General features: G+C 44.5%; 1 protein-coding gene and 1 pseudogene across 1 annotated transcript; both read right to left on the bottom strand.

Annotated features, from left to right (window-relative positions):
- Positions 1 to 427: 427 nt before the first annotated feature.
- Positions 428 to 22,070, bottom strand: Vps33b (VPS33B late endosome and lysosome associated). The gene is made up of 23 exons (XM_051206538.1): positions 21,869 to 22,070; positions 17,258 to 17,338; positions 16,874 to 16,935; positions 15,247 to 15,296; positions 14,899 to 14,966; positions 11,143 to 11,188; positions 8,427 to 8,521; positions 7,714 to 7,818; positions 7,273 to 7,369; positions 7,006 to 7,083; positions 6,753 to 6,826; positions 6,259 to 6,345; positions 6,032 to 6,122; positions 5,729 to 5,803; positions 5,467 to 5,531; positions 5,293 to 5,347; positions 4,143 to 4,189; positions 3,683 to 3,815; positions 2,789 to 2,862; positions 1,625 to 1,726; positions 1,376 to 1,451; positions 1,153 to 1,269; positions 428 to 775 (listed from the first exon to the last, which is right to left on the bottom strand). The coding sequence occupies exons 1-23, from the start codon at positions 21,962 to 21,964 to the stop codon at positions 696 to 698; spliced, it is 1,854 nt and encodes a 617-aa protein (XP_051062495.1). The 5' UTR covers positions 21,965 to 22,070; the 3' UTR covers positions 428 to 695.
- Positions 22,071 to 22,452: 382 nt separating this feature from the next.
- On the bottom strand, positions 22,453 to 25,490 carry LOC127238121 (mitochondrial import inner membrane translocase subunit Tim23B-like; annotated as a pseudogene).
- Between the last annotated feature and the right edge of the window lie 1,011 nt (positions 25,491 to 26,501).

Below are 26,501 nucleotides of genomic sequence, written 5' to 3'. Positions count from 1 at the left end.
GTGTTTTTCTTACTTTCAGAAAACATTTTATTTACTAGGCATAGTAATACAAACCTGTAGTCAGCACACTTGGGAGGCAGGAAGATCACACTGCAAGTTCAAGTCCAGCCTGGTTTATACAGGTCTAGGCAAGGCAGTAACCATGTCTCAAAAAAGTAACAAAACAAACAAAACAAAAAAAAAAGTGTCTCTATAATTTAGAGCAATAACAAATTTGTTTTCAGAAAGTATAATGAACCACTGAATTTTAGAATGGAAAGGTATTTGTTGACCATTGAATCCACCTGACAAAACTCTGGTGCAGAGCATGAGCTGACTGTCACTAGGAAGAACTGAAGTGGGCCCAGAGTCCAGGCCAGGAAGCATACGAAACCCTTAGGACAGCCAACTGTGTAAAGAAGAGCATGTGTTTACCACCTCAAAGATATTGCATTTGAGAACAGAGGCTTTATTTACAGTAATATTCAAACAGGATTTAGCAAAGGATACCTCTCTCTGCACACCTTAGCAGCATGGGCTATACTTTATAAACAGAAGAATATCCTGGGGGACAGAACATGAATTCTCTCCTCAGGCATGTTCTCCAAAACCCAAATTAGTTTCAAAGTCCCATTCTTCTATCAGGTGGAGGTCAAACATCAACATCCCAGTGGGGTCCACAATCAAGAATGACTTCAACACTGGCTAAGAAAACTTCAGGCTTTCACCTCACTCATGGCTTCCATGAGGCGAGCACTGTTTGTAATGGCTGTTGTCAGAAAGATGAATCTGTACCCTAAGAGTCAAGACAAGCAGCAGAAGTGATTAAAAGCAGATCTTAGGTCCCATCAGAACAAGCCAACTAGTTCCACAGTGCCCCAGGACCAGAATGCAAGTTTTACAGGCTCAGAAACATCTGGACCTGCCTGAGCAACAAAGTAAAACTCTGGCTCCAGCAAGTGGGGAGAAAAATAGAAGATAAAAGCATCAGTAATAGTCTCTTGGGCATTATAATATGCCATGCCTGATGAATCTGGATTCCCCTGCCTCCTGCTACAGCAGCCCAAAGCAAAGCTATGCAAGTGGTACCACAGTCAGAAGGAAAGCCTTCCTGTGCAGGGCATGTGATCCCCAGGACCCAAGCATCCCTACTTTTACTTTCTGTGCTCTTACCTTTCTCTCTGCCCAGGAACCTCAGGGCTGATATCTCTGAGAATGTGCAGCCCCCCAAGAACACCACTAAGATGAGGCGCAGGGACTCACTGGAAGCTTTGTCTTCCTTAGCCATATCTGTGAAGAGCAGAGTAGACTCTCACCTTCACTCAGGCACTAGTCCTGGGTGATGTGTCCAGCCCACCTCTCTTCTATACCCTGCACCACTAGCAGTGCCACATACCTGTGAATGCAAACTCACTGCAGTTTAGCAGCCGAACCACTTCATCAAGGCCCTGCCAGCCCCGACGCTCCAGCACCTGGGAAGGTAGAAACACTGGTTTCAAATCTTCTGATAGAAAGTTTAGCAAAGGAAAGGAATAGCAGCAAGACTCATGTTTCTTGTTTGAGAAGTCGGAGTTGGGATCAGCCAAGGACCAAGAGGAAGCATAAAGAATGAAATAGGAATAAAGCAAAAGTGATTCTTTCTTACCTGCTCAATGATTCGGCAGCTCAGAGGCACATAGGCACCACTGAAGACATAAGCCATGTCTCGGGGGACTTTCAGGTCATACTCCCCATCTACACGTGGGATCTAGAGAGCAAAGGTACTACATTAGGCAGGTCCTAACTCAGCACTCTAACCTTTTAAAGGTCTGATAAAAGTAGCACATCTCAAGTTCACATTTTAACTAGTGAGAGCCAGCAAAGGTCCTGAAAGAAGGGGTCCATACCCAAGACAACCATTGTATTAAATACCTGCCTCTTCTCTCTAGGGATTCCTCTGCTCTCTGTGAAGGTGCTCAATGGAGGGCTCTTTTCCAGTTCTTTCGGCTAGTCCCTTGACAGCTAGCAGGGGGACCCATACTTCTCAGTGTTCTCTAGCATTGATAGGTGCTGTTACAGGTTTATTAAACAGTGGTTCTTTATGTTTTGTCTCATTATTAAATTAAGCTTATGCTGTAAAGTTACCAAAGGACCTTCACAAAAATGCAATGACACAGGGCTGGAGAGATGGCTTAGCAGCTGAAGGCACTTGCTGCTCAATTCCCACCTACCACCCACAACTGCAGCTGGGGGAAATTTAAAACTTTCTTCTGGCCTCCCCAAGCACTGGGCTGACATATGAAAGGAAGCAACACATAAAATAAATAATTTTTTGTTTTGTTTTGTTTTTTTCCAGACAGGGTTTCTCTGTGTAAACATTCTGGCTGTCCTGGAACTCACTGTGTTGACTAGGTTGGCCTCGAATTCACAGAAATCCATCTGCCTCTGCCTCCTGAGTGCTGGGATTAAATTAAAGGCATGCACCACCACTGGCCGGCAAATAAAAATATTTTTAAAGGTAAAGAAATATAATGAGGAGATGGCTCAGTGGATAAAATCACTTGCTACAAAAGCATGATGATCTGAATTCAAGTCCTTAGAACCCATGTAAAAAGCTGGACCCACAGCATAAGCACATTTGGCCCCAATGCCCTATGGGGAATTGGGAGACAGAGACAGAATCTCAGAACCTAGTGGGCAAGCTAGACTGAAAAAACAAAACAGATGTCATCTCCAGTGAGGTGGAAGATGAGGACTGACATCTGAGGTTTACATACTATATGGATTCAAAATACACTATCAAGAAACAAACAATAACTGTTCCACATACCAAATTCAGCTTTTTGCTGATGGCACGAAAATTGCTCCTCTTGGCCAGAGAACTGAAGGCGTCAGTGATCTTTCCTGGGGAAGAAATCTGTGCTAGGTTCCATCGAATATCTATAGATTCACACCACCACTGAGGGTAGGAAAGAATGATACACCAATGCCCTGCCCCATCTTTCCTGCCACTGAAATCATTCCCTACAGTTCCCTGGAACTGATCAACATATTAAGTATACCTCTCCTTGTCTACTGTATTTCCCCTACAGAGTATCAGCTGCCCACTTAATGCAGTATACCAGGTGACCTTAATTTCTAGGTTAGGCATCAACGTCAGAATAAAATCAGCCTAATTTACTGAGGGACTATGAACAAGTCAATTTTCCTAAGCTTCAGTTTCTTTAGAAGAAAAACAAGGGAGAAACACCTCCCTCTTGGAGGGTTAAGTGAGAACTCATAAGTCAAAAGTCAGTACATGCTAAGTATGTGTGGTAGTTTGAATGTAATTGCCTCCATAATCTCATGGGGAATGGCACTATTAGGAGGTATGGCCTTGTTGGAGGAAGTGTGCCACTATGGGGGCAGGCTTTGAGGTTTCCTATGCTCAGGATACTGCCAAGTGTCTCAGTCGACTTCCTGTTGCACTCTCAGCTCCCCACCATCATGATAATGGACTGAACCTCTGAAACTAAGTGGGCCACCCCAATCAAAAGTCTTCCTTTATAGGAGTTGCTGTGGTCATGGTGTCTCTTCACAGCAATAGAAACTCTAACTGAGACAGTATGGAGTGTAGGGAAACTGCTCTGTAGTGACATTATCCCTCCTAATCCTCTCTATCTCAGAGGGCTCCACCTGATGTCAGAAAAAGAACAGATCTCAGGGTGAGGAGAGGGAGGCTTACCTGCAGCCTTGTCCGTCACCAGCTTGCTCACTTTATTCTCTACTGCTGTGAGGGTGTCCCCTGGAGCCTGCTCTGTTAGAAGCCCAGCTCGACGCAGATTGGAGAAGGTTAGCAGGTGCTCAGGGCCATAGCTCTAAGTGAGATTTGCAAGTCAGTTATTCACTGAGTGCTCACAAAACAATCAACACTGTTAATGACACAGAGGGGAGGGGAAGAACCCATATTCTCTGCAGAGTCCACTCTGTGTATGGCAACAACAAAGAGGTAGAAAAAGTAGCAGAAACTTTTTTTGTTTTGTTTTTTGAGACACGGTCACTCTATGTAGCCCTGGCTGTCCTGGAACTATCTCTATACACAAGGCTGGCCTAGAAGTCACAGAGATCTACCTGCCTCTGCCTCTGCCTCTGCCTCCTGAGTGCTGGAATTAATGGAAAGAAAGACCATACCCTCCCAGCCTTACCTGCAGATACTGTGTTTTCAGAGATCTGTAATCCTTTGGGATCAAACCTAAGAGTACAGAAAAGAAGGCAGGTACATGAGAAGAAAAAAAAAAAAAAAAAAAAAAAAGCCAGTTGAGGAGCCCAGGAGGGGACAGCCAAACCAATCAAACAACACCATAACCAAGAGAAAGGACTATGACACCCTTCCATAGGTCATAGCTGATTCCAAATCGACAGCTTAATTTAATTTGCTTAGTAAAAGTTGAAGCCCAGTGTCCTAAAGAAGAGCTCTGAGCCACAGGAGCTGAGAAGGCATACTGAGCAATCATAGTCACCAGTCCCATCAAGAGAAGGTGAAAGATGTGTCAGGAGACAGGACTTCCTGTGCATTCCAGCTAGGCAACAGGCACTGGAACTGATTTACAGCTACTGAGAAACAAAAGGAGTGAAGAATTCCAAAGGGTTCAAATGTTTTTCTCCACAGAGGTATAAAGCTAAGCTTCATACCTAGAAAAAGCCCAGCTTCATACATAGAAGAATGTGTCTCCAGGAAGAGAGCAGAGTGGTTCCCTGACCACTGAAAGGGTCAACATTAAAAACATGTTGCCACGAAAGGGTACAGAATTGGAGCTTTATACAAGTACTCATTTTTTTTAAAAAGTAATTTTTACTGGTTATAGAGTAAGGTTTGTTTGTTTGATTATTTTTTGGTTTTTTAAAGACAGGGTTTCTCTGTGTAACAGCCCTGGCTGTCCTGGAACTCTCTCTGTAGAGCAGGCTGGCCTTGAACTCACCGAGATCTGCCTACCTTTGCCTCCCAAGTGCTGGGATTAAAGGCATGGGCCTACCACTGCCTGGCTAGAGTAAGCTTTCTCAGGAAACCTTACTGAAGACAGGCCAAATGGACTGAGGAGAGAAATGCCAATGCAAACCTAAATGATGGCATCAATGGAGTGGGCTGAAGGTGGTCCTGTTTAGAGCTGAAAGCAAGTCCCCCTGCTGCTGATCCACCCCAAACAAGGGAAGCTTCCCTTTAAAGGAAAATGAATCAAATAAATGACAAAAAAAAAAAAAAAAAAAAAAAAAAGAAGAAGTTAATTTAAAAAACAAAAATCCTGTTTGCAGAAATTTGTCTTTCCAGCATTTTAGGCTTTGATCTTTTGGGCTCACCATTCTCAGTGATGGACAAAAGGCACATGAGGCGAAGGCTTTCTATAGGAGACACCTGCACAGGAAGGAATGGGTCAGAAGGACAGACATTTCAGGATGCATGTTCTTCTCTTTGTTCTGCTTAGGCAACCCCATCCTAAACCCCATCTGAAGCCTCCCAGCACACTCTCTCACCTGCCGGTCTATGTGTTCTTCAATGTAGTTGGTGCTCTCTCGGATGTTGAAGCCCTCTAGTAGCGCTGTGAGAGACCAGAAGACAGCCCATTACTGAAGATCAGCTTGGCTAAGATTTGTCCGTCACCTTATCTCTTTCTCCATCCTTGGGTGGAGCTGAGGGACCCCGAGTACTCTACAGAGCCAGCACTGTCAGCTGAAGAGAGCTAGGAGGCAGAGGGGTAGGAGCAGGAGAAGAACTGGGTGAGGCTCCTGGACTTACCATGCTCAGTCTTGATTAGCTCCTGAAAGTCCTGCTTAGTTTTCTTCTTCATGATTGATTCACAGGCCCCAATATCTGCAGGAAGGACACAAACACTGACTTTCCTAGTTCTCGAAGAATAATTCTTGGTCACTAGAACAAAAACCTCACAAAGGAAAATCCATAGGCACTTTTCCTATTTTAAACCAACTGAGACTATCTGCCAAGAGAATAAGAGTCTCCTCTTGGAAGAAGGTAATGGCCTTCAGCAGCACTCCCCTGGAGGACACAGTCACCTTCCCTTACCCCCAGCCTAGCACTTACGGAGACTCAGCAGGCGATGCTCCTGTTTTAGTCCCTTGAGCTCTTGGGACACGAAGTTCTTCATCTGCTTTATGTCCATGCCTCTCCGGCGCTGTGGAGATGTCCCCATAGGTCAGCACCCCATGAGAAACCTCCTTCAGCTGCTACCCACCCATGAGCAGACACGGGAGGCCTATCACAGGACTAGAGAGGGAAGCCCAACACAGGAACAGGGCTTGGAGTCTTACATCATACTGGGCCTGCAAGTTCCGGGCCTTCTGGCTCAAGAAGCCAAAGACATTGGAGAAGTGTTCGTTTCGGATCTCGTTGAACACCTATGAGAGAACAATGTCAGAACCGTAACAGGCCCCAGCCTGCCTCATGAGTACTACAGCAGCACAGAAAGTGTTGCACTAGCCAATGTATCAGCAGAGCCGAGCTGGTATTACAAGGCGGGTATCAGGTCCATCCATTATGCTCTGGATCTACTCTTTTGGGTTATTTGTTTTATTTTTAGATTTTGAGATAGTCACATGTAGCTGAGGCTGGCCTTGAACTCTGTTTTATCTGTTTCCATCTTCCAAAAGACAGAATTACAGATGGGAACCACCCGCCTGGCTTGGGTCTGATCTTAATTGATTGGGGGAAACCTCCCAGGGATTCAGCCTCCTGCCCAGGGCTGGACCCCAGCCTTGTGTAGCAGTGGTCCTTGGTAAATGCCCTGTTACACCGGTACCCTCACCTTGTCCTCAGCATTGAGTAGCACCTTCAGGCTCTTGTCAGAGGATGTGACTTCTGGGCCAAAGTCGACACTCCCTTTGAGGGCAAAGGGACAGCTATTAGGAACTCCGCCGGGCCTTCTACTCATTTCTGACCTCTGCTAAAGGTCTCCCCATCATCCCTAGCCTCCCCTACAAGTACTGCCCTACTACGGGAGTCACTAGAGGCCAGGGTCATTTCCACTTTGTCAAGATGCAGAGGATCACAATACTCACCACACTTGATTCGGAAGGTGTCATCTACCAAGCCCTCGTAAACTACTTGGGAGCAAAGTGCTGTCACAAAGTCCATGTCTGAAACCAAGATCCCAACAGTGAAGCCCCAGACTCAGCTTTCTTTCAGTTTGCTCAGTGTCAGCTCAAGAACTTCCCACAAGTGCCCATGTCCACAGCCCTAACTTTAGGACCCTAACTTTGCCAGCACATCTTCCTTATCCCTGCCTCCTGGGACCCAAAGGTGGGAGAGGGCTGGCCAGCGTTTACCTCTGTCTAGGAGAAAGATGTGTCCAATCTCTGGTCTTCGTCCTTTGGTTTCACCGTCCTCCTCCTCCTCCAGTTTCCTCCACAGATCATATGACATCTACCAGAGCCCAAAACAATCTGTTTCGTGTCCAGGTCCTCTAGAAACCCCATGATTACAGAGGCCAACCCCTTCCATGGCATACTCTGTCTTGTCCCCAAGAAGGGAGTTCACAGTGAGGAATATGAACCTATTCTCCTGCCCCAAAGACAGAGTTAGGAATGTGCCCTAGAAGCTCTTGCTTCTGTTGGCCACACAGATTTTTCCTCTTAAGGCAACCATCTTGGGACATAAAAGCCAGGGAATGAATATCCCTTATGCCACAGATGCCTATGGCTAATCTTGGTTGGGTAAAGAAAACAGAAACTGGGCTTTAAGGACAAGAGTTCTGCTCCCACTCTTACCTTGGCACATCTGCCAATGCCATAGCAGTTAGGAAAAGGTCCATAAAGAGTACTGAGAAGGTGCAAGGCCTGAGCCACAGTGTTGATCCAACGCTGATCCCCTTCCTGCAGTGACCACATGGCCACAAAGACCCATGTCAACCCATCCAATGAAGCAGAGAATGGCTAGCCCTAGATGCCCTTGGAGTGGGATGGCAGTATCCGGGGAAAGCTGGAGCAGCTCATTTTACAGCCCCTTGTGATGGTTAATCCTGACAGTCAACCTGACGAGTGCAAAGCACCAGGAGAGTAGTAAAGCTAACCCTGGGTATGTGCGTAAGGATGTCTCCAGAGAAGACAACCACAAAAGTGCCCTGAGGGGGAAAAGACCACCCAGGACGGAGTAAGTCCCCAGGCAGGGTAAAGGGAACTGAAGGAGAAAGCCTGATAGTGCAGGCTCTCTCTTCCTGGCCATCATGAATTGTTGTGCTGTGCTCTCTCAGACATGATCAGTTGAAACTCCTGACATCATGAGTGAAAATAATAATAAATCTTTCTTCCCATAAGAGGCTCTCTCAGGTGCTTAACCATAGCAGTAGCTAACAGAGCCCTGACGGAAGTGCTATCCAAAACAACCTGCAGTTTTCGATTGCGAAATCACTGTCCTCATGGTAAATTATATGAACTGGACCCCATAAATCTCTCAATACCAAGATTCAAGGGCCCTGCCTTACCAGGAAGTAATCCCTGAAAAACTCCGGCAGTTCCATGCTCAACAGATCCACATCAAGAGGCAGCAGAGAAAAGGCCCATTCATCACAGCTCACATCTGCGGGGACAGAGAACATCAGTCTTCAGGCAGAAGGCACTTGGTTTCATGCTAAATGAGGTCTGCTACAGTCATGCAACAAATGTTTGAGTGCCTGCTATATGTTAGTTATTACAGGTAGTACTGAAGACTCAGAATCAGTCTGCCTCAAAGGAGTGTCTAATGCAGTCATAGAAGGACACATGTACCCAGCATGTGGTAAGTGGTGGTTTATATTAGAGGGTCAAGAACAAGTGTTGAGAAGAGAAAACTTTCATCAGCATTTATGATCAGCAAATGATACAGCAGTGAACAAAATGGGCTCCTTCCCAGTCTTCTGGAACTTATGATTTAGTGGTGGACAAATTGTGATACAATATTTATTACAGTTGTACTCCACAAAAAGCAGAATAGCAAGCCCTGGGCTTGCAGTGTAGAATGCATGCTTTGCACATATGGGTCCCAGGGTTCTAATCCCATCAGGAAAACTACGAGCATAAATATTCCTTGAATTAACCACAAAACTAAGGGTAAAAGAATGGCTTCCCAGTTTGTCTAGGCTTTAGAGTGAGTGCAAAGGCAGCTTAAGTAACTCAGTGAAACTTTGACTCAATATAAGAGAGTAACAGGTGGTGTACATTCTTAAGCCTAACACTCAGTAGAAAGAGGCAGGCAGATCTCTGAGTTCAAGGCCAGCTAGGGATACATAGAGAGATACTTGTTTCCAAAAATAAATAAATAAAAAGTTAAAAAAGAGCCACAATATAGCTCACTGGTAGAGCATTTGTCCAGCATATGCAAGGCCCTTTCTACCATACCCAGTACTTCAAATAAAAAATAAAATAAAATAAAGCCAGGCCTGATGTCATAGGCTTATAAGACTAGCTATGCAGGAAAGTGGGGCAAGATTACAAGCTCAAGGACTGCTTGCACAGCAGGCACGCATAGGGGAGTTTAGTCTGAGACTCTGTTTAGTTTTACTTATGTACAGTCCCCCGGTCCTTATAATAATGCACTTGCCAGCCTAGTTTCTTAGTTTGCATGTGCTATGCACACATACTCCTCTCCAAACATTCTATCCTCAGAACATAGCAATCTCAGAACCCCTCAAACTCCCACCTGCACTGGACTATACCTACTCCCATCTCTAGATGATATTATAGGTTTCTCCACCCCAGTAACAATCAAATTTAGACAGTTTTTATTCAAGTGTATTTCCAATATACTAGGAACAAAGAATAGAGGGGCTGATCTGGCCTGAACTGCATCCCCAAGTGACCTGTTAGAGAGACTCTCTTCTTTACTATCTTATGCTTATTCATAATTAGGAATGCACTTGATTAAAATTAGGCAAATTATGGGAAGAAATATGGGCAATAGAAAAGATAAATATATGACTTAATGTATCAATGAAAAGGAAGTCACCCAAACTATGACTTTCTGTTACCAGCCCTCCCTTCCTTTAGACCCCATAAAAAGAGATCACAGGCCAGGTATGGTGGGGCACACCTTTAATTCCAGCACTGGGAGGCAGAGACAGGAGGATCTCTGTGAATTTGAGGCCAAGGTATATATACTGAGTTCTAGAAAAACTAGGACTATATAGAGACCCTGTCTCAAAAAGGAAAGAGAGATCACTAGCCTGGGGCCCTGGAGTACTCTCACTCATGTAGCCCACTGACAGTCTTGACCTGTATCCCTTTATAGTACTATCATTTAACTGATGGGGGATGTCCTTCTGTATGCTGTGAATATGTTTCTCTTATTGGTTGATGAATAAAGCTGTTTCAGCCAATGGACAGGCAAGACTTAGCCAGGTGGGAAATCCAAACAAGGATAGAAAAAAGCAGTGGTTGGAGTCAAGGGGGTGCCACGAAGCTACAGGGAAGGTAGGACTCCAGGCATTCTCCAGTAAGCCAAGACCACATGGAGATACATAGATTAATAGAAATGAGTTAATAGATAAGAGCTAGCCAATAAGAAGCCTGAGCCATCAGGCAAACAGTTTATAATTAATACAAGCCTCTCTGTGTTTATTTGGGACTAAATGGCTGTAGGACTGGGCAGGACAGAAACTTCCATCCACACATTAACTCCAAATTAAGTTATCTTGCTTCTTTTGCAGTTATGTCAGCCCTTATTTTCAATCCTTTGGCTAAAAGGCCAAGAAAATATGGGGACACCCTGTCCAGACTCACAAGTAATACCTGGGCTACAGAAGTAAACACTTCTCTAAAGAAGTAACAGTAACGCTTAGAAACTGAGTAGGGTTAGGCGGGGAAAATCCGCAGGGTTGAGTGCAATCTCAGCAAGAGGAAGAGGAAAAGCCTCGGTGATTGGAAGGTAACAAGTTAAGGAAAGGAGTGGCACACGATGAAGCCGAAGGGAGAGGAAGGAGTCAGACTGTGGGAGACACTGGAGGCCATGAGGGGTCTAGGCGCCTGCCTCTGGTGGCAATCTTAGAAGCAGCAGCTGGGCATTCTTCAGCCCCAGCCTGGGTCCTATTCCCAATCTCACTCCCAGGAACTTCTCACTAGACCAACAGGAGTAAGACCCAGAGGAGGAGCTGGGAGGTGGAGAATGGGAGTTATTTCTTTCTTCATGTGTTCTCTCTGCCTTCACTCACATTCAGTTCCTCTCACCTCCATAGATTCCCTCTTCCTCAAGCACCATCTCACATGCATAAAACTGAAAGAGAAAAGTCAATTAGCTCATTAGGAAATTTGATTAGTGACAACTTTCTTCTGTTCTCCCCTTGTATTTTTCTGACACTAGATGTGATGGTAATCTTGAGTGGCGACCTGACTGAGTTGAGAGACATCCAAAGATTGGTAAAGCACCCTGCTAGGCGTATCTGTCAGGGTGTCTCCAGAGATGGCTAGATCGTGATTTCACCCAATCAAGGACTTACTCCACCAATGAACTCAAAATTTAAATAGACTGAGTGAGGTGGTGCAGCTGCAGGAGGTGAGGCCTACTTAGAGGAAGGGGGTGGAGAGGGCTATGTTCTTGGAGTGGATTGTGGGACCCTGTTCACGTCCTGTTTCTCTGCTTACTGGCTACTGTGAGGCAACCAGCTTTAAAGCTACAGAAACAGAGCTGGTAGGACTAAAGTGCATACCTTAAATCCCAGCACTTGAGGCAGAAGTAGGTGAATCTTATACTCAAGGCCAGCCTGGACTACAGGACAAGTTTCAGGACAGCCAAGGTGTACAGAGAAAACCTACCTTGGAAAACAAACCAAAAAAAACAAAACCAAACCACAACAAACCAAAAAAACCTACAGTTAGTTAACCACCAACTGAAACCTCTAAAAATCCAGAGCTAAAATAAATCTTTCCCCCTTTAAACTTTCCTACAGGCTTTATCTGTCACAGTGGTAAAAATCTGAACAGCATATGGACACCCAAACCCAGGCCTCAGCAGAGAGTGCTAGTACACATCTCTAATTCCAGCACTGAGGAAGCTGAAGCAGGAAGATTGGGAGTTTGTAAGGAGTAGAGTGACATCTCCCATCAGGAGTTCAATGCAGTTCGTGGTGAATAGTAAGTTCTAAGTCATCCTAGGCTAATTAATGACATGATGTCTCAAAAGGAAAAAGGGCCAGTGAGATGCCTCAGCAAGATTAACAACCTGAGTTTTATCCCTGGGACCATGGTGGAAGGAGAAAACTGACTCACAAAAGTTGGCCTCTGACCTCTACTCAAGTACCACGGCACTTGCCAACCCCATGTGCATGAGTGTGGTACACACACACACACACACACACACACACTAAATAAATAATTTTAAAAACAACTGGGGCCTCCTCACACAAGCTAGGAAACCACTCTACCAGCAAACTACACCCTTGGCCCTATTCTTTCCATTTCTCTGGAGTTCCTCTACAGTCAGCGCCAGGGTTTGGATGGCGTATGAATATGTCCTCTGAGAGCCCATTGTTGAATTAATCTCCACTGTGAGATATTAAGAGAGTACAAAGTTAATCTAATTATGGTGTCCAGAGGAAAGTCTTTGGAACTCACTAAGATTTAAGTAAGGTCATCAGAGTGGAGGCTCCATGATTGAGTACTGTGGCTTTACTAAAGGAGACAAAGATCAGAGGGTACCATATACTGTCTGTCTTTCACCACATGATGGCCTGCATCACTGCAAGATCCTGCTGGCAAGACAGCCATCACCAGACATGCCTCTTTGATCCTGAACTTACAGAACATGGTAAGCCTTTACATATTACAGTCTCGGGTATTTCATGATAGTGATAGAAATAACTGGATACCCAAACTCATCAATTTAGAATGAACAACTAGAGGGCTGGAGAGATGGCTCTGAGGTCCTGAGTTCATTCCCAGCAATCACATGATAGCCAGCATCCATCTATAATGGAATCTGGTGCCTTCTTCTACATGCAGGCATACATGCAGACAGAACACTGTATACACAATAAATAAATAAATAAATAAATAAATACTTTAAAAAATGGAGCACTAGAATCATCCACCCCAAATTTCATTCCTCTCTCATCAGTTTTACTTATGTACTATGCTTTTTCATCTCCTTTAGAAACTGGGAAAACATTATAAAGCAGTAGGCATTTAGCAGTCTTTGGGGGAAGAGCTGTGCTGAGACAATTAGGAGGAAAGGCATGTAGGTGTTCCAGAAATCACAGGGAGTGTCTGTTTAGGGACACACCCATGAAGACTCTGAACACGCTGAGATGTTCAGATCCAGCCCTGGACTCAAGGACATATATACTGTATTTAAATGGTTTGACATGGACATGATAAGATAAACCTGTAATAATCTCAGCATTTTGTGCAGGAATCATAAATTCAAGGCAATCCTAGGCTATACAGTAAGACCATATCCAAGAAATAAAATACACAGAAGAGTCAGGGATGGTAGTGCACACCTGTAATCTCAGCACTCCAAACTTGGAAGGGACAGGAGGATCAGGGTCCCAAGCTCATCAGCTATACAAGAAGTTCAAGACTAACCTGAGTTACACAGTTGTCACACACACACACTTTAGTGTGTGTGTGTGTGTGTGTGTGTGTGTATTCTGTGAAGAGGGTAAAGGACAAGAGCCCAAGGAAAACCAAAACAAAAGTGATACAAAGAACAGAATCAAGTAGAAAACACTGTGAAGGAACTCTCGTACAGACAGGAGCAAGTTACCTGTACTACTACTATACAGGAATGTGTGTTGACAGCGTCACACCAACAGGAGCTTTTCCAAACACAGAAAGCTATTCAAACTATTTAGGACTGGGGATACAGTTCAGTGGAGTGATCCCCTAACATACCCAAGACCATGATTAGATTTTCTAGCACCCTATACCATCCCTGCCCCAACACCCAAGGAAGATATATGGATGTCACTTCTTTTTTTGTTTGTTGCTGTTGTTTTTTGAGACAGGGTTTCTCTGTAGCTTTGGAGTCTGTCCTAGAATTCACTCTGTAGACCAGGCTGGCCTCGAACTCACAGAGATCTGCCTGTCTCTGCCTCCCAAGTGCTGGGATCAAAGGCGTGTGCCACCATCACCTGACCAGAAGCCACTTCTTAAAATTCACAATTCTGGCTGGATGTTGGTGGCATGGCACACGCCTTTAGTCCCAGCACAAGGGAGGCAGGGGTAGGTGGATCTCTGTGAGTTCGAGGCCAACCTGGTCTGCAGAGCTAGTTACAGGACAGGCTCCAAAGCAATACAGAGAAACCCTGTCTTGAAAAACCAAAAATAAATAAATAAATTCACAATTCCTCAGTACTTTCTTTTGGGGGCAGCTTGATGACAAGCCCTTTATTTAGTAATCATAATATGTTAAAAAAAAAAAAAAAAAAAAAAAAGGCAGCATGCCACTGGCCATTTATCCCAGTCCTGTTGCATAATAGTTTCCTCTGAGACTGAAACTCAGTCCTCCAGGGAAGTTCTTTAAAACACCAAGTAAACAAGAAGTCCCTGAAACTAGTTCCTCCCTTCCTAAGAGTATATTAGCAATAAAGACTACCATGTCATTCTCAGCCAAGCCCACCTTCATGGAGGAAACAGAGACCAACTGAGCCACTTGAAAAGGACGCTCTTCAACCTTTTGAGCTCCCTGCAAGCTGTAGTACACTCCAGGTTTCCAGCTTTTGTGACTGTCACCCATGCCGAGGGTGGGCTTTGATAAAGATGCATCTGTTTTTGAGTCATTTCTGTTCCTGTAAGTAACCCTTCCCATATTTCTATGAATAACCCCACTAAAACTCATTGGTTCACCAACTTGGACTTTGGTGTGTCCATACTTCTGTCATGAGTTCCCTAACCGGGGCGAGTAGATGTTTGTTCATCTTCCTAGAATAGTCTTCCCAACAAGTCCTCCTCTTGGTTCATTCTCCTTTTAGGATCCAAACTCACCTTCTGAGGAGTTAAGATGACTTTATATTTCCTAATTCGGCCCGCCAGTTTGTCAGCATTGACAAGATCTATAGAGAGAAGGAGTGTCAGTTAAGAAACAAGGACACAGAACTTCTCTCCCCTTCCTGATCCCCTCTCCTCACCCTTCCCCACCAAAATCTTGCTTTGTAGCATAGGCTAGCCTCAAGCTGGATTCTTTCTGCCTTGGCCTCCGAAGTGCAGGGAATATAAATATGCACCACTGTGCCCAGCAGGTCTTTTCTTATCAAAGGCCCTATGGTCAAGGCCCTCCTAACTTTCCCACTTTTCCCCTGCTCTTTGCTCCACGCAGTACCATGGCTTACTTACTGGCAATGTAGCGCATATTCTTGATGCGGGGTCTGACCAAGAAGCACAATCTATGGATGAAAAAGAAACAGGGGAAAGTTAGGAAAAATCATGAAGATGGAGATGGAATTTAAGCAAAAATTAAAGTGAAAACAAGTCTTTAGTCATTTGCCCTTCTTTGTCCAGGCCTACAGACCTCTGAGCTACCATGTGCCACCCACAGAAGCCATTTCTCATGTTGTAATGTAATGTGTAACTTGTAATGTACCTGTTGTAAGGTACACTGTGATGATATAAGTGCCTTATTGGCTCTATGGTAGATCCAGGAGTTCCTGTTCTTAAACAAACTGATGATCCAATGTGTGTGTGTGTATGTACGTATGCATGTATGTATGTATATATGCATATATTTAGTCAAGTACTAAAAATGCACTGGAATGTGTGCATGTACTTCCCACACATCTAGAAAATTTTCCTTTAATAAAAAGTATACTTAAGTTTGGGAAACATTTAAAACAAATCAAAGGGCTGGAGATTATAGTGCAATGGTAGAACACTTGCTCAAAATCCTGGTTTGATCCTCAGTACAACAGATGGTGGCTGCATGGCATGTAGATAGGACAACACAAAATGGCCCGGAAATCCAGAGAAGAAAATTAACCTGATCTGGAAGGGAGCTTAGTGGTAGAGTATAGTAGGGCTGGACTGAAGACATGGTGTTCTTTTTGTTTTGTTTTGTTTTGTTTTTTGAGACAGGATTTCTCCTGTCTCATAGTGTTGGAGCCTGTCCTGGAAACACTGTAGCCCAGGCTGGTCTCAAACTCACATAGATCCACCTGGCTCTGCCTCCTAAGTGCTAGGATTAAAGGCATGTGCACCACCACTGGTAGAGATCTGGTGTTCTTTATAGGAGTAAAGAACAATAGAGAATTTTAGGCAGAGTGACTGGAGTGGCACATTCTAAAATATGCATGGAAGCACTTGTCAACAGAGGCTTGAAAGGACGTATGAGGAACAAGACTACATGGAGAGCATCAATGACTTGAAACTTAGGATGCTCAACTGGACTACATCCAGGAAATGATGTGAAGTTTTGGAAGTGTATTGTCTGTGTGTGTGTGTGTGTGTGTGTGTGTGTGTGTGTGTGTGTACACATGTACTACAGCTTGTGGTGTGGAGGTCGAGGACAATCTGTGGGAGAAGGTTCTCTTCTTCCACTATGTAGGTGACACTCAGGTTGTGTGGCAGGCATGGCGGCAAATATGAGTACCTACTGAGTCCTCTCTTTGATCCTGGAGTCTCTATTTATTAATTCAGATCACTGGACTTGCACAGGAAGTGCTTTACCCACTTCCTGAAGCTGAGCCATCTTCCAGCTGCCCCTGGAGGTATTTGATTGAATAACAAGTTTTGGACAGAAATAATTGTAGTAGTAGAAAATAACACAGAGAAGAAAGGGGAGAGGACTGAGTGGGAGAAACTTCAGTAAGGAAGACTAACAATCTGCACATGATATCGTCAACATTCAGGAAACTGGGCCACATAATAGGCACTGTGGTTGTAGATCTCAGGCAAGGACAAAGCAGGGCAACTATACTCCTAGGGACCTCCTCCAGCATGGAGGCCACAGAGATTCCCATACACTCACTGTTCATTGGAGCTGAGGGCTGGCTTGTTCTCCACCTTGTACAGCTTGTCTACTTCATGTTGCTACAGAGAGAATCCAACAAGACAATGGAAAGAAGAGCTGGAAAAGCCCAAGCATGGCACAAAGACACTTGAAGGTTTAATCCTAGAAATCAATCTGCTCCACTGATAACCATCCCACTAACCATCCCATTCTTCCTTACTGCCAATGGAAAAAAACAAATGCAAACATAACACAAACCTCATCATCAGTGCCTACCCAGGTGAGCTGACTTGCCTTTATCCTGTCAAGAGCATCACCCTTCAGGAATGGTTATGCTCATCACCAGAAAAAATACTTAAAAGGGAAAAGAGGGCAGGGTCTCCCTGAGAAAAGGGCTGGTACCTTCAGGATGGAGACATTAGCAATTCGATCCAAAGGGCTCATGAGATCTGCCTCAATGAACAAATCCTTCTTCCCAGGAAGCTGAAGGAGAGAAAGTATGACTTATCACATTTAGGTCATATGAGCTCTCCTCAACTGGGACTTTGTCCAGGTACTCACCAAAAACTTGGTCTGGAGTTGAAAGGGCATTAGACATCTAGGTAGGCATCTTATTTACTGTCTGTAATCACAACTGACACTTCTTTCCACATAAAAAAATATTCCACTTACACAGCTTGGATCATGACTTTGCCCACTGTCTGTCTTCCCCACTACCTCTTCTCCTGTGCTTCCTAACAATGTCTCATTTCCTAAAAAGACAAACTCAACAAAATCCTACCTTTCATCCTGCAAAACCTTTAACTAGCTGCTAAATAACTTTTCTGGTGGCATTTTGCTTTTAGTTACAAAAATGACATGCGTAATGCAGAACTTAGACAAGCAGGGCAGGGCTGGATATGTGACTCAATGATTCAGTATATAAGCTGCATGCATGAGGATCCACTTTCAATCACCATCTCTGAGGGAAAAAAAAAAAATCTAGACAGTACCCACCCTACCCACTTCCTCGACACCTACGGCATGACACCCACCACGGGATTCCAGCACCAATGCTCTGGACGCTGCTTTCTCCTTTGTACAGGAGAAGGAGGTCACAACAAGTTACAGGAAGGGTTAAGTCACTGGAAGGTTCCTTTCAACTAGCCCTTGACATATGGGTGACAGTTGATAGTAATGTTTATAGAATGATCAATTAGGGACCAACGAGACAAGGACAGATGTAAAGAGGAAGGCTGAGCAAGCAATTCAGTTGGGTTGGTGCATATGATGCATGAACAACAGCAGTTCTCAGCTGGGAACACTTGACAATGCCTGGACACATGTTGGGTTATCTGGAAGTAGGTGGAGGACATTTACTGCAAAAATGTTAGGAATGCTGCTAAGCTACCCACAATGCACAGGATAGGCAAGCCCTACAACACAGAATTACTATAGCAAGATATCTGAAGTACCAAGTAATAATACTGATGCAGAAGAAATGGGGAGCCAGGCATTGGTGGCGCACACCTTTACTCCCAGCACTCGGGAGGCAGAGGCAGGAGGATCTCTGTGAGTTTGAGGCCAGCCTGGTCTACAGAACTAGTTCCAGGACAGGCTCCAAAGCCACACAGAGAAACCCTGTCTAGGGAGGAAAAAAAAAAAAAAAGGTGGGGAATGGTTTGAAACAATTGACTGGGACTGGGCATCAGGGCTCTGATGCCAGTAGGTAGGGAATTTGGACTTGATCCTTAGAAGAGCAAGGGACAGAAAACCTTTGTACACTAAAGCACAAATCAGCCAGAAATTTTAGATGGAATGTGCAACTGTGGATAAAATAAGTTGAAGACAAGAGAAAATGGAGTTAGGGCCTCGTTTAGGAAGTTAATGGAACAGACCAAGAAACCAAACATGTAGCAATGAGAATGTGCTTCAGGCTGGGGGTAGTGTGAGCAAAACAGATTAAACATGAGATGTTACTGTGTATGTGTGTGCCATGTTATATGTAGCATACATGTCAAAGGACAACACTGGAGTTTTCTCCTTCTGCCTTTATGTGGGTTCCAGGGATCAAACTCAGGTTAACAGGCTTGCACAGACAAGTGCCTTTACCTACTGAGTCATCTCATTGCCCCTTAAGAAATAATTTTTAAGCAGGGTGGCTGTGGTGGCAGCGGTGGTAGCAGCAGCAGCACGTGCCTTTAATCCCAGCACTCGGGAGGCAGAAGCAGGGGCATCTCTGTGAGTTCAAGGACAGCCTGGTCTACAAAACAAGTTCCAGGACAGCCAGAGCTACACAGAGGAATCCAGTTTCAAGAAAAATAAAAAATAAAAATAAACAATAACAAAAACAAGAAAAAATAGTTCCCGTACTTGAAGGGTATCAGCAGTGTTAACCCCGCATATGCTGGCCTGATTGAAGCAGAAGTTTTTTGTTGTTGTTCTGTTTTTCACTTTTTTAGACAGGTTTCTCTGCATAGCCCTGGCTGTCCTGGAACTTGTTCTGTAGACCAGGTTGGCCTTGAATTCACAGAGATCCGCCTGCCTCTACCTCGAGTGCTGAGATTAAATACATGTGCCACCACTGCCTGGCTAGAAGTGTTTTGTTTTAATACTTTCCTTTGTCTTCCATGTTTTCTATATTGTACAAGAGTTATTTTTAAAGCCATGTATGAGGAAGTATCGCCAGGACTCCACAACCCAGTTAAGTGTAAGGAAAATGACAGTCAAGGATGATTTTGGTATATCAAGCTGAATAACAGTATTCATTAAAAAAGACATAAGTCAGGCTGAGGAAATGGCTCAGCGGATAAAGTACTTTTTCTGTAAGTGTGAAGAAACCATGTAAATGTCAGGTAGGTGGCCCACTTGTACTTCCAGCAGAGAATGGATCTCTAGAGTAAGCTGCCTAGCTAGACTAGCCTGGATCAGTAAGTTCAACTGAGAAAATTTGCCTCAATGAATAACGTGAACATTGATGTGGAAAGACTACCAGTGTCAACCTTGGGCTCCACCCCCATGGACAAGTATATGTACTCATACACATGCAAACATGCATGCATACATCGCACGCGTGCACACCCCCCCCCCCCAAATGAGTACAAGGAGGGAACTATTGCCCAAAGATTCCTTGTGATCCTGAGCTACCCTGGTGCCTCTTCCTCCACAGTGTTCCACCAATAAGTTTCTACTCCTAGTCTCTCACCTACTCTTTAGCACTTATCTTTTCTATTCTTCACATACGTGTTGAGACACATTCATGTGCAAATCTCTATGCTAGCATTATGGGACACGAAAAGGAGAAATAACATATGGTCCTGAGTCCTCCGGTTACCCCACACTCCAAGTTTCATCCCAGCATCCCCACTAGTCAGTTGCTCCTTATCTCCCCTCTTTTCTTTTCTCTTCTCTTCCTCCCCCTTCCCCCCTCTCTAGGGCTATAATTGAAACCAGGGTTCCAAAGGAGGGAACTATAAACTGAGGAACATGCACGGACCCTCAGGACTAGAACCTTAACTTCATTTAAGCTCTAAACCAGCTTCCTCCACCTAGCCTCTTCTTCTAGATGTGTGTATTGTGTGTGTGTGTGCACTCATATGTACATGTGCATGCATCTTTGTGTCTACACATACTACACAATGTCAACATCATTCAATGTTGACAGAAAATACTCTCTAAGCACATACTCTGTGCCTGACTAGATCTAAGCTAAGTACTCAATGCTGGGTATATAGTGTGGGACAGATACAATTCCTAAACCTGAAAACCTTCCAAGCCAATGAAAGACATGAACAATAAGCAAACTACTACAGTCATAGTAGCAACATTATTTTCCTAATAACACAGATTAAAAGGGCAAGTAACTTTGCTTCTCTTTCAACATTTACAACTAATCAATGTCTTTGAATTTATTTTCTTTCACTGTAACTTATAAATCTATCACAAGTCAGGTGTTCTGGCAAATTCCTGTAATGCCAGCACTTGGTAGGCTGAGCCAGAGGTACTGCAAGAGGCCAGCCTGGAATACATAGTAAGACCCAAAGAAACAAAGATACCACTTCCTCTCACTTCTACTGCCACCAATTTTTTTTGTGTGTGGGCTTTTATTACTTCAGTTTAATCGGTGCTCTCCTAACTGGCCTTATGTTCTCCGTTTACTCCACTTTACAAGTCACTATTGCATACATCAATAATCAATCAAGCTTCATGCTACAAATGTGTGTGGGTCTTCAACCTGCTAGATGTAATTTTATTTTTCGAGGCAGTTTTCTCTGTGTAGCCCTGTCTGTCCTGGAACTCACCCTGTAGACCATGTCAGCCTTGAACGCAGAGATCTGCCTGCCTCTGCCTGGAAATACATGAATGTACTGGGATTAAAGGTCTGCATAGCCATGCCTGGCTGTGTAACTTTCTTTAAGTTGGGTGCAGTGGGTAAAACCTAGGACTGTGCATAGGCAATTGTTAAACCACTGCACTAAAGTTCAAACCCCTACTATGCAACTTTTGATAGCTCTTCTCTACTCATGCTTAGTCCTCTGGTTTCTCAACTTTGCATCTAGCAGCCCTACAGCCTGAATGGAACATGCTCTTCCTACTCCAAAGAAAGTATGTTTATTCTTCAAACTTCAGAGCCCAGGAAACCCCTAGATTACCTCCGCTGCTGTTGCTGTTTTTCTGAACTCCTCAGGAAGTCTAGCGTTCACTTACCACGGGATACCCTAGGTGTCATTGTTTCACAGGGCACCTACTGGAATGTAACTAGTGGCAAAGGTATTTCAACTATATTTCCATCTCCAATGAAGCCTGGAACAAGTGTCTTTCTCTTATACAGAGACTGGCAGTTTCCATTTATTCTCTGGCAGGTCGCGAGCATCTCTGACTACTCTGGTTTTTCCTTTAGAATATCCCATTTTGGACCTTGCCGAGGAAGCCCCAAGGAAAATACCAAGAAACTCAGCAAGGAGGAAATCACATTGAGGGACAGACACATTGTTGACGCAGTAAAGGCACCAGGCGTGACAGGCACTGACCTACCTGCTCCAGCAGATAGATGAGCTGGTCTCGAGCCAGCCTCTTGAGCATAGAGAAGTCAGGAAGCTCAGGGGCGTCCAGCCGATGGGGAAAAGCCATGAGAGCGGTCACCTGGGCTACCGTGTGAGAGTAGAATGATGTTCTCTGTTCTGAAAAGGCCGGCGACCGCCCAGGGTTACTGCAGGCTGGTTCTCTGCACACCTGGGCTCGGAGACCCAGACCCCCCGAGGGGCCCTCGCTCCTCGGCGGCTCTACGGGGATGGATGATGACCTCCCGGCCAGACCTCAGGGGCCTCTCCCGGTAGACCTGCAGCCACCCGGCCCCGCCCAACCCCACTGTGCCTGTCAGCAGGATTCCCAACTGCATCCGCACAGTCCGCCGCGCACCGGGAGAACCCCGCCTCCAACCCACAGAAAGGCGACTTCCTAGACCTCCCGGAAGTGCAGTTCTCCCTGCCGGCGCTTAGAGCACCGAGAGAGGACGGCGTCTTGAAAGGGACATTTGTAAACAAGATGTGCCGCGTTAACTTTTTTACAGGTATACTTTGTGTGTGAGCTGTGTGTTTGTGAAGGTATGTCGTGTGTGCAGGTGCCGCCCGCAGAAACTAGAAGAGCTTACCATGCCTCCTGAAGCTGCGGTTCTGAGCTGCCAGACGCGAGTGTTGGGACCGCTCTTGGCCGCTTAGGAGCTCTCCAGCCTCATTCGTAACTAGACATTAATTTTCCTTAAATATTTATACAACATTCCCGTCATGGTTCCAGCTGCTACTGTGTTGAGATCATCGTCTGCACCCCGTGTTTTCTCAATGATAAAACCAAATGCACTATAGAGCAAAGCAGGGAACCTAGACTATTAGCCCAAAGTGCCCCTTGCTGAGTCACCATATTCAAAATTTGTGCATTTCTTGGTTTGGACCAGGCCATGCTCTGGGTTTCCTTCAATCCTAACGGAAGACCATTCATTGCCCCAAATGCAGCCCCTGTCATGCAACATCCTCCAATGGTAAAGAAAACTAACTCAAATCGCCTCGGGTCTTGTTAGCTCCAGTTGGCAAAATGAACGCACCAGTATCCTGAACAAGATAGCGTGAATCCACATTTAAATACGGAGACAGGGGGTTCATACCGGTCAGCAGAAGGCTGGCCAAATCAGCGTGTGAGTAACCCTCTCTTCCCGCTCCAAAGAAGCCAGCTAACCCACCGGTGGTTTTGTTGCCGCTTCCCCAGCCACCCTCAGAGTGCAGAGGGCTACAGGTGGTCTTCCAGGAATAGCACGTGGAGGCTGGCAGGACTGACACCAGTCTCTAGGCACTGTATAACAACTGGGAGCACATGAAAGGTTCCCTGCTCCAACAAGTCTCTCTGAACACTTTAGCATCTCAGGAATGGGGGACATTTCATAGTTATCCAGACTGATTAATAAGTCAGTCTGGAGTTGCTTTCTCTCTTATACCTACTGTGATGAAGATCATGGATGGTTAGCCTGGACTGCACTGCTTGCCCTTAGTGAGTGGAAGCCAGACCCTTCGGTGACTCACTGAGTATGTGTTCTCCTTTGGAGATGGTCTTGCACCTGTTTTTTCTCCTACCCCCCAAAGTGGAAAACCACTTACTCTGCAAATTCAGGCCATACTTATTTTCAACGCTTTTTTTTTATCAAAATGTTTATCAAAAGTAATGTTGCTTTGTATTCCAAATAAAGGTGAAAATAGAACCAAAAAAATTTTTTCCTTGGATAAAGAGATTATGCCTTGTTAATTGCTTATTACTCAAACTGCAGATCCAGAGAGGGATACACTTTAAGAACACAACAGGCTCTCGTTCTGTTCAAGTAAAGATTGGGCCCTTTCTGCATTTTAAGTTAAGTAAAGCTGGTGACACCTAGTCTGCAGGCACTGGTTACTGAAGTCTCAAATGTCAAACTAGCCTCCAAATATGCAGTCCTTGGTTTCCAGGTAGTATAAGGTAGATGTGAAGAGGAATGAATATGTTGGGCTATGAAAGCTGAGACTTGCTCACACCTTTAATCCCAGCACTGGTGATGCAGAGGCAGGAGGATCTCTGTGAGTTCAAGGCCAGTCTGGGATTACATATAGAGTTCAAGGACAGGCTCCAAAGCTACAAAGAAAAACCCTGTCTTGAAATATTGGAGTTTTAATTTGCTGGTGGCCGTTATGGGAAAATGAATAAACTTGTGGCACAGTCATACTACAAATGAAGAGGCAAAACCCATAAGTACATCTGTATGGTGCTATTTACAGAGAGTTTTTGTTTTTGAGACAAGATCTGGACATGTAGGCCATGCTGTTGCAGACAGGAATTACTGAGGAAATACATAAATGAATAAACTGTGGGGGAAAGAGTAATGTATAAGACTTTATTTTTTAAAAACAAAACAAAAAAGGCAGTATGGTATCTTGGTGGGTGTATGTAATCCCAGGCCTTGGATGGAGACAGGAGGATCAATTCAAGGCTATTCTGGGCACCAGGCTCTGTCTCCAGAAAGGAGGGAAGGTTGAGGAAGCTGGGGGACAGACCAATGAGTAAAGGGTGAAGACTAAGAGTTTGGATCCCCTGCACTCACAAATATGCTAAGTGGGCATGGCATCCCCTTAGTAATGTCAGTTCCAGAGTCAGAGGCTGGGGTTCCCTCAAGCAGGCTGTCTAGCTAGACTAACCTTATGCCTAGTTTTGGGTCCAGCAGAAGACCCTACCTCCAAAGATGAGAGCTATCAAAGACTCCACCCCAACCTCTGGACTCCTCCCCCTCCCCAAACTTGACTCCCTCAAAGCAGGACCTCATCTAGGACAAATGGCCTAGCTTCTAAAAATAAATGGCAAGGGGGAAAATATGTGAGAGGTGGAACTATTCTAGAATAAAAGATTTAAGGTTTAAGAAATACATTATGAAGTCCACACATGGTGGCCCATGCTTCTAATCCCAGTCCTGGGAGGCAGAGGCAAAGACGTCTGTGATTTCAAGACCAGCCTGGTTTACATAGTTCTAGTACAGAGACCCTATCTCTAAATAAATAAATACATGTTATGGTCAGCTACAAAAAAATAGGAGCAGCAAGCAGATTAGGTTTTGCCTCCTAAACCTACAGGAGAAGGGGATTATGCTAGACTGTGAATTCCAGCCTATAGGGAACAGAGAGCAAGAATTTCTCAAGGTTAATTTAAAAACTACCATCTTGTGCCAAATCAGCATTCCAGCTGTTTTTTGATTATCTTCTATGCTGGCATCCCTTTCTGCAGAATGATATATTAACAACAACTTCTTTTTCCCTAGTCTCTTGAATTTGTTACCTTATTCCCGAGGAAGAGTTAAAAGACTTAAGGAACATACCAACAAAATGTAGTGTTACTTGACATGAATCCTGACTGGGAAACAAACCAACTGAAAAAGCCACTTATAAAACAGACTGGGTGGTTCAATCTCCAGCACCATTAAAATATAAATTTAAACCAAGTTTTAAAAAAGTTTTTTTTTTTTTTTAAAGGCCTGAACTCATATAGTGCTTCAATTCATTTATGTTGGCCTCTGCCTGACCTTACACCATCCTCTCTGGGTTGATGTCTGCTGCACTAAGACACCATTCCTGTTCCTCCGGGGTGCAGCCATGCCCATTCTACTGCGGTATACCAACCCAAGCTGAGGTACCATTCGTCCTCAATTCCAGTTTCTTCTTCCAACACCTATAGCAAATGTGCTAAGTGAAGCTCTACCTCATTCAGTGTGATATTCACTGTGTCCTGAAAGGTGACCCCAAAACAGGATCTGTGAAGTCCTATAACCATGGCCCAGTGGTGGAATTGTATTCAACACCACATTCCTGAGACAATAGGACACAGAAGAAAAGGTCATTTGGAAAGTTTATATACTTTGGCTGAGATCTGGGTAAGATGGCAAACCTAAAAGGTGGTGCTTACCACCACAATTGTTAGGAAGTCAATCTGTTCACTTAACCAATACAGTAGGGAACATAGTGATAAATGCACAGGTCTCTTGCCTTCATAGGGTCTTCATTCAAAGTGAGGGAAAGTAAACTGCAGAACATAAGAGTAGGGTCACAGAACATGAAGAGAGCTGTGTAGCCACTGTACCTAGGGTAAACATAAAATGTCACAGTGGTTTACCACTGTATCTGGGGTAACAGTTTCATGTATAAGTGTTGAAGGTACTTAGACCTTGAAAAAATCATGTAGAGAACTGATTGTTTTCTGATTGATAGTTGTTTTTCTGAAAGTTATCCATCCATTGTATATCTTTGGTCACAAGACTGCAGGCACACTTGGAGATCTTGTATTACTGGAAACTGCAGACAGTACAGTAGGCCTAAAGGCTGAGGGTGTGATTTCCTTCAGCATACAGGATAAATCAAAGGGGCTTTTACGTGTTGTACCCCAAACACAGCTTTTGTGTACAGCCAATACATGTGCTTCTCAACAGAGGTTTGGGGTTCAGTTCTCAGAAACTGTTTCTCCTGCTGCCAGAGAGCCTAAATTACATTCTGGAATGACTCATCATCTGCTTTAGACTGGGTGGCTAGGGAAGCCTCTAGGGAAATAACATCTGAACCCTGTAGCCCTAACACTTCCAAAGCTGAGGAAAAAAGATTGCTGTTTCAGGCCA

This window comes from Phodopus roborovskii, unplaced genomic scaffold, assembly GCF_943737965.1.
Source record: "Phodopus roborovskii unplaced genomic scaffold, PHOROB, whole genome shotgun sequence".
NCBI classification, from domain to species: Eukaryota; Metazoa; Chordata; class Mammalia; order Rodentia; family Cricetidae; genus Phodopus; species Phodopus roborovskii.
This window is presented reverse-complemented; position numbering and strand designations above follow the sequence as displayed.

Excerpts from the sequence above, each read along its gene's own strand:
- Vps33b (XM_051206538.1), bottom strand. The coding sequence starts at position 21,964 with ATGGCTTTTCCCCATCGGCTGGACGCCCCTGAGCTTCCTGACTTCTCT. Across the intron at positions 14,967-15,246 it reads GAATATGCGCTACATTGCCA|ATCTTGTCAATGCTGACAAA; the intron begins GTAAGTAAGCCA and ends TTCTCTCTATAG. Across the intron at positions 6,346-6,752 it reads TACTCAATGCTGAGGACAAG|GTGTTCAACGAGATCCGAAA; the intron begins GTGAGGGTACCG and ends GTTCTCTCATAG.